The sequence below is a fragment of the Delphinus delphis genome, chromosome 12, assembly GCF_949987515.2.
Source record: "Delphinus delphis chromosome 12, mDelDel1.2, whole genome shotgun sequence".
Classification (NCBI taxonomy): domain Eukaryota; kingdom Metazoa; phylum Chordata; class Mammalia; order Artiodactyla; family Delphinidae; genus Delphinus; species Delphinus delphis.
In genome coordinates this window covers 27,319,229-27,326,867 of record NC_082694.2, presented here as the reverse complement: position 1 = coordinate 27,326,867, position 7,639 = coordinate 27,319,229, and the positions used below count along the sequence as shown (strand labels likewise).

The following is a 7,639-nucleotide window of genomic DNA, read 5'->3' as shown; positions in this document are numbered from 1 at the left end:
GAAACGCAGGGCTTATAAGCTGTAACATGTGAGTGGTTCAAACACAATGTTATTTAAACTTAGGTGAAGGATGGTCGTAGTGGGCTTAAAATCTCTATGAGGTCCTTTGTCATTGAGGACTAAGTTGTATTTTGTCCCAAAAGCTAATCAAGAAAGGAGCAGCATCCCAAGGAAGAATATTTTCTCTTCCTGCACTCCTGTTCCCCCTCTCTCTTCTCCTTTTCTCTCTGTCTCTGTCTCTCTCTCATTACTTGCTACCCACTCCCTGCCCTTGGTCAAGTCTGTTTAATTTCACAAGTATTTACTGAATTTTTGGCATCTGCAATTACTGGATGAGGCCAAATGGGATTTATGTACCCCACAAAGATGATTCCTGCCCATCAAGGTCACACTGCATAAAGGGGGAGACAGACACATACATATAAGACAATGATTTGAGGTGAAATAGAAGCCCTCACAAAATACTATGAGAAAATACGGGATAATAATAACAGCTAACATTGACTGAATGCTTATAATATGCCAGGCACTAGGTTAAGAGCTTCCATGGATTTTCTCATTTAATCCTCACCACAGCCCTATGAGGCAGGTACTAGTGTCATTCTCATTTTATAGCTAGTTCACTAGTTAACTAGATTTCCCAGCTAGTTATTGGCAGAACTAAGTCCTTACTTCTGCCTGGTGTGCCCTTTGCTCCTGCCACCTGGCCAGGTCCCATCCTTGATGCTCCTGAACAGAACCCACCTGGTCTTCCCAGACACACCCATTTGGAGACAGTGGAGCCCAGTGGAAGCACACAGACCTCAATGTCAGACATTCTTCCTCCACCATCCCTGCACTTGCCCTCTGGGGGTGCAGTAGAGAAGCGTATTTTCTTTTTCTTAATAAATGTATTTATTTACTTCTGGATGCATTGGATCTTCGTTGCTGCACGCGGGCTTTCTCTAGCTGCGGCGAGTGGGAGCTACTCTTCATTGCAGTGCGCGGGCTTCTCATCGTGGTGGCTTCTCTTGCTGCGGAGCACAGGCTCTAGGCGCACAGGCTTCAGTAGTTGTGGCACGCAGGTTCAGTAGTTGTGGTGCACAGGCTTAGTTGCTCCGCGGCATGTGGGATCTTCCCAGACCAGGGCTCGAACCTGTGTCCCCTGCACTGGCAGGCGGATTCTTAACCACTGCACCACAAGGGAAGCCCCAAGAAGCATACTTTCAAAAACCCCTAGAGGATTTATGTCTTGGGACAGGTTTCCCAGAAGCAGACCCTGAAATGAGGACTCACATGCAAGAGATTTATTAAGGAAGTGCTCTCGGTAGAAATCAGTGAGTAGAGTGGGAGAGGCAGGACAGAAAATGATGGCTTCTGCCTGGTCCCCTGAGAGCCCTGGAGTATAAACCTTACTGCAGGCAATGAGCCAGGCTTTCATGGTCACATATCAGTGATAAGTGAAGGTACTTCCTGCGGGACAGAAAGTCCCAGGATTTCCTCCTGTGCAGGAAAAATGTTCCAGTAGGTTGAGTGCAGTCCTGCAAAGAAGAGCCACAGGCACAGGCTATTGGGAGAGAAAGCACAGGGAAGAGGCGGTAGGATGCCCAGGCACAGAGATGCCGCTAGGGCAGTGTGGAGAGCTGACCCTCCCTGCTGTGGAGAGGCACGGCAGAATCTCCATGTGGGGAAAGAAGGGGAGGATGACCCGTCTTTCCCCTCCTTACCCCACCTGATCTTACCGCACTTCAATAAGTGCTGTCCTAGAATTCTGCAGGGGAAGTCAAGTTATATGCTAGTAGAGAGGAGAGCATGGATGGGTTACAGTGGCTTGAGGAGAGTGTAAATTCAATAGGAAGTCAACCAAATAGAAATAACATCCCAGGCACTGAGTAATGTTAGCATTACCTTACTTATTACGTAATACCTATTGGTTGGTAACGGTGTGGCAGGTGTGTTAAATGCTGCACGTGGATTACCTTTCTTAATCCTCACCTCTGGCTGTCTGAATCCAGAGCCCACACTCTTAACCATTCCCTATATGCCTCCTTTTATGATTAGGTCTATCAGTCAGAGTTCATTCAGGTGAGCAGAGCCACCATGCATATTACGGGGATAAGGGGGTTATTACAGGAATGAGGCTGCCCAAAAGTGGGACAAACTGGGGAAGTGAAGGTCTGAAGGGAGCTGTGGGATGATCAGAGAGGAGTCACTAGGCCTTGAGAACTTGCTGGGATCTATCTGTGGGCACATCTGTCTGTCACAGTGTCTGACAACAGAGATCTCCTCAGAGCAGCTGAGGCTCCCATTCTACTTTCCAAATCTCCACCAGGTCCTCTTTTGACCAACTCGAACTCAGAGCCCTGTCAGGAAGGAGATTCTGGAAGCGTACTTCCCAGCTTAACCAAACTGAGTTAGCACAATCCAGTACATTAGAATATTTTTGATGTAGATGAGAATATAACTGACCAGACACCAAGCTGCAGAAGAAAGTCAGGGTCACATTTGTGTATGTTTATCTCCTCATTTTTAATGGTTGCATAGCGTTTTGGTAACACGGATCAGTTTACTTGTCAGCAGCACTTCAGAGCTCTCTCTAAGGACTAAGCAGAGTGTCTAGTACATAGCAGAAGCTCAGCAAATATTGGATGAAGGAATGGATGCTGAAGGACTAAAGTCCCCGTGGGGCAACATCAACTCTTTACTCATAAACTCCAGCAGATATCCGACAATCCTGCAGGAGCAGGAAGTGACATTATTCCTCCAGGCAAGTGGGACATAATTCTGCTCACCAACATACCGCTGTTTTCCAGGAAGAACTGATCACCACCTTATTTTCTCCCTTGCTCCGGACAATTCCTTTAATCGCCCTCCTTCCTCGTGCACATTGGGGTGGGGCTCCAACACTCACATCTGTTTCTTGAAAACTTACCTTTTGGCCACAGCTGGGCCAATCAGAGTCTCTCTCCTGGAAACTTGGAATTAAGATCAAGAAAGATATTGAACTTTGATGCATGGTAAACATAATAAAACAAGCATAAAGAAATACAGAGGAGTAGAAGGATCATCAATAATAGTGGGATAACTAAAAGGCAAAAGACATTTTAGTTTCTTACTTTACACTATACATCCCCCAAATGTAAAAGCTTTTAGAAGCAAGGAACAGAGTGAGAGAAAATATTCACAAAGGACTCATATCCAGAATATACAAAGAACAATAACAGTAAGTAAAAGACAGATAGCCAATAGAAGAATGGGCACAGGACTTAAACAGGTCCTTCCCAAGAGAGGTTACTGAAATGGTTGATAAACATACGAAAAAATGTTCCATTTCATTGATCATCAGGAAAATGCAGATTAAAACTGCAAGTCACCATTATACAGCAGAATGAATAAAATGAAGAAAGCTGACGGTACCAATTGTTGGCAAGAATGTGGAACAACCAGAGCTCTCACGCACTGACGGTGGCACTGCCTATTGGTACAGTCAAACACTGTGGAACTGCATACTCTTTGGGAATGTCTACTGAAGCCCAGCATACGTCAATTCCACTTGTAGGCATATGCCCAAGAGAAATGTGTACTTAACTTTACCAAAGACATATTCAAGAATATTCGTAGCGGGACTTCCCTGGTGGCACAGTGGTTAAGAATCCGCCTGCCAATGCAGGGGACGCGGGTTTGAGCCTTGGTCCGGGAAGATCCCACATGCCGCGGAGAAATTAAGCCCGTGCACTGCAACTACTGAGCCTGCTCTCTAGAGCCAGTGAGCCACAGCTACTGAGCCCACGCACCACAACTACTGAAGCCCACGCACCTGGAGCCCATGCTCCACAACAAAGAGAAGCCACCACAATGAGAAGCCTGCACCCCGCAACAAAGAGTAGCCCCCACTTGCCGCAAATAGAGAAAGCCCGCACACAAAAACAAAGACCCAACACAGCCAAAACCAACCAAACAAATAAATAAATTTATATAAAAGAAAAAAGAATATTCATAGCAATGGTATCTATAATAGCTTTAATCTAGAAACTCTCAAATGTCCGTCAAGAGTAGAATGGATAAGGGGACTTCCCTCATGGTCGAGTGGTTAAGACTCCATGCTCCCAACGCAGGGGGCCCGGGTTTGATCCCTGGTCAGGGAACTATATCGCACATGCTGCAACTAGAAGATCCCGCACATCACGACGAAGAGCCCGCATGCCGCAACTAAGACCCAGCACAGCCAAATAAATAAATAAATTTTTTTTAAAAAAAGAAAAGAGTAGAATGAATAAAACACATTGTGGTATAACAACATAGTGGAATACCATACAGCAGTGAGAATGAATGAACTACAACTACATATATAACATACATAAATCTCACAGATGTTATGTTGAATGAAAGAAGTACTTACTACATGATTTCAGTTATGTAAAGAACAGGCAAAACTAATGTCTACTGTTAGAAGTCAGGTTATTGGTTACCTTTGGGGGTAGTAACTGGTAGGGGAAATGGATTCTGGGGATGCTGGTAATGCTGTTTCTTGATCCGAATCTGGGTAGTAGAGTGCGCTCAGTTTGTGAAAATTGCACTAAACTGTACACTTACAATACATGCTCTTTTCTTCACTATATATTGTACTTCACTGTAAAAATTTTTTTAAATGACTTTTAGGTGCTCTAACTTTTAGGAACAGATTAGTTTCCTGTCTGCACCTAAACCTGCCAACAACTTCCATATTTACCCTTCACAGTGACCCTGAGGGCAATGAAGGCAAGGGAAACCATAAGGGTGCAGACAGCCTCTCAAACTTTTTTCGATGGATATTCTCCCAAGTCAGAGTTTACATAGATAAAGAAATGTAAGTAGTATTTCTACAGAGAGGTGGATGCAGGGGAGGGAGTGGGGGATGGGACAGACTTTAGCTGCTCCAATATCCTTTAGCGCTCCACCCAGCTTATCCTAAATTTGCAATCTATTTTTTAATAGATTGTGCTTAATACGATATACAAATGTCACTTCAGCCATCCCATATAAACAACAATATAGGAAAAAGGTCCTGTGCCTGCTCTGCAAACAGTTACCCTGAGACAGGAAGGAAGGGGGCAGGGCACAGTCATTAAAAGAATGGCACAACCATTAAGAAGAATAGGATACCACAAAAGCCGATTAGACCCTACTAGGCCCAAGATGGCAGAAGAGTTGACTTCCAGTAGACCTAGAGACTCATTACACACTCACTGTAATACATTAGCAGGTTAAATGACACCCACAGGTGCCATGACAGTTCCAAGGCCAACCAAAAAAGGCACAAAAGTGGCTGGTGCCCCAATTCCTGGAAATCCCCACCCCTTCTCCAAGATGTTAAAATATTCCTCTCACTTGTTAGCCTATGAAATTACCCAGCCCTTAAAAACTAACCACCCCCGCACCTCTGGTGCTCTTGCCTTCTGAGATAGCCCACGCTCTACGGAGTGGGTATCTCCCTAAATAAACCTTTCACTTTACTATATCTCGCTCTTGAATTCTTTCCAGCGAGAAATCAAGGACCCTCACTTGGCAGCCTGTCCCAGGGACTCACCCGAGACCTGGGATATGACCATCCTCTTGTGCCCCATTTTTTCCTACAACAGTCCCAGCCACCAGCCCCTCCCCAAACCTTCTGGCAATCAGATTGGTTTCCTAAAAACTCCCATGTCTAAGAGTGCTGCCCGAATGCCGGATTGCCTGTTAACTCCTGGTTTGACTCTTGTGGAAGTCAAGCGGGGAAGGTGGACGCACCCACTGACTATATTTCATAAATCCTTAGTTCTGAAGTCATTATGACCATGGAGTGTGGCAGGAAAAAGCCAGTCTGGCAGCAGCTCAGAATTGTCCCTGTCCCTCTGCAGAACACAATTCTCCACCAACAGCTAGACTCCAGTTCTATACACCAGCAAATCTCTCTCTACCCTTGCTCTTCTCAAGCTTTTACAAACCCTATTCTGAATCCCCACCAGCCGCCCCGCCCCCCTCCTCACCCCGCCATGGTTCAACCCCAAGAACCCAATCTATCTGGTTTAAATGAGTTCCACACATAGTCCCTAAGCCTCCACCCTCTTTATTCTTACGGAATTTTTGGCTACTATGCAAATAGATTGAGTGAACTTTATTCAAGAGGCAAAATAAGAGGTGGGGGTGTAATTGACAAACTAATTTGTTAATTTATTCAATAAGGTGCCAGCATTGTGGTGCAAGTTACAGGGAATGGGAAAAAGTTAATTTGTGTAAATCATCAGATTGCATCATTTTCCTACTTAAAACTGTCCAATTTTTTTCCCCATGTTAGAATAAGAGCCAGACAACAAACACTTGGGGAAAAAAACTCGTTTAAAATTACCATTATTTTTATTTGTCTTTAGTTATGAAATTTATTCTAAAGCGATACAAAAATGCAAAGGTGATGGAATTCTTGACTTATGTGTCGTTTTAAACGTAGTTTGTCCAGTGGGCAGAAACGGAGGGGGCGAACCTCACAGTACCAACTCCAATTGTCATTAAACTCTCCCGTAACCCCACATTAGGAGTCTTCCTTTTTGCAACTCTTTATTACAAACATCGCGAGAACAGAGTAGTCCCTTTGGCCCCTCCCCTCAAGCCAACTCAACCCACCCACTTCTCCCCTGACGTCAGCGGCGCGCCGGAGCGCGTGAACACCGTGGGAGGAAGTGCTCTCGGCGGAAGTGATCGCTTCGTGAATCATCGGTGGGATGATCGCCGGCCGGCTCTATCTAAGGCTGCTGCGAGCATCCTCCAAGTCCATGGCTAAGCGCCCACTCGAGGGTGTGCCCCCCTCCAGGGGTCTACACGCGGGGCGCGGGCCCAGAAGGCTCTCCATCGAAGGCAACATTGGTAAGGGCCGGAAAGTAGCTGCCAAGCCTCGGCCTCCGCAGAGCAGGTGCCTGAGAGGTTGGGAAAGGGGGCCTGGAACCCCCTCCCTCTCGAGCAGATGCGGCCAGACTGCTTGTTCTGAGCTGCCAAACCTTTCGCCTCTCAAGGTGCGCTGTGGGCCTTTGCCAGTTGGATTTTTCAGACGTCAGGCCTCAGTACTCTCCCACAGGGACAGGTTTATTGAGGCATAAAAGCCACGCAGTCCGTAGATAGGACAAGAGCTAGCTTGTTTTGGTAGAGAAAAATGGAAGCGACAAGGAGCAGGGTGCAATTTCTTTGTTCTCCTAAGGTAAGGTTGCCAGATTTAGGGGAGAAAAAGAGGATGCCCATTTAAAATAGCAGTTCCGATAACGAATAATATTTTAGTGTGTGTCCTATGCAATATTTGGAACATACACTAAAACAAAAAAACCTAAAATTCAAATTTAAGTGGGTGTCCTTATTTTATCTGGCAACCCTACCCTAAGAGAGTTCCTAAACTCCAGTCATTCAGATACCACTTTCACTATTTTTGCCATGTCTCTTTGCTGTTCCCACTATAATTTCTTAGCATTTTTCTTAGAAGCAGCTCACTTTTTAAACTTAAAAACGTGTGTTAAATTAAAAATAACTGTTATAAGAGAGAATAGAAGTCCAGTACCTTAAATAAAAATAATTTTAAAATAAAAACATTTCAGTGTTACTAAATGTTTCTAATGTTACTAAATTCTTACTTGAGGCTTTTACCTGCTAAAGTGCTGAGCCC

At 45.0% G+C, this 7,639-nt stretch overlaps 1 protein-coding gene across 7 annotated transcripts in view; it reads left to right on the top strand.

Moving 5' to 3' along the window:
- The first annotated feature begins 6,630 nt into the window (after positions 1–6,630).
- The window catches only part of DGUOK (deoxyguanosine kinase), a 35,916-nt gene continuing 34,907 nt past the window's right edge, over positions 6,631–7,639 (top strand). The window contains exon 1 of one of the 7 annotated variants that reach the window (XM_060027510.1): positions 6,631–6,855. In XM_060027510.1, coding sequence (XP_059883493.1) covers positions 6,714–6,855 — 142 coding nt within the window. In that variant the 5' untranslated portion in view covers positions 6,631–6,713. The remainder of the gene's footprint in view (positions 6,856–7,639) is intronic. The other 6 variants (XR_009521518.1, XM_060027511.1, XM_060027512.1 and 3 more) reach the window with 6 other exon arrangements.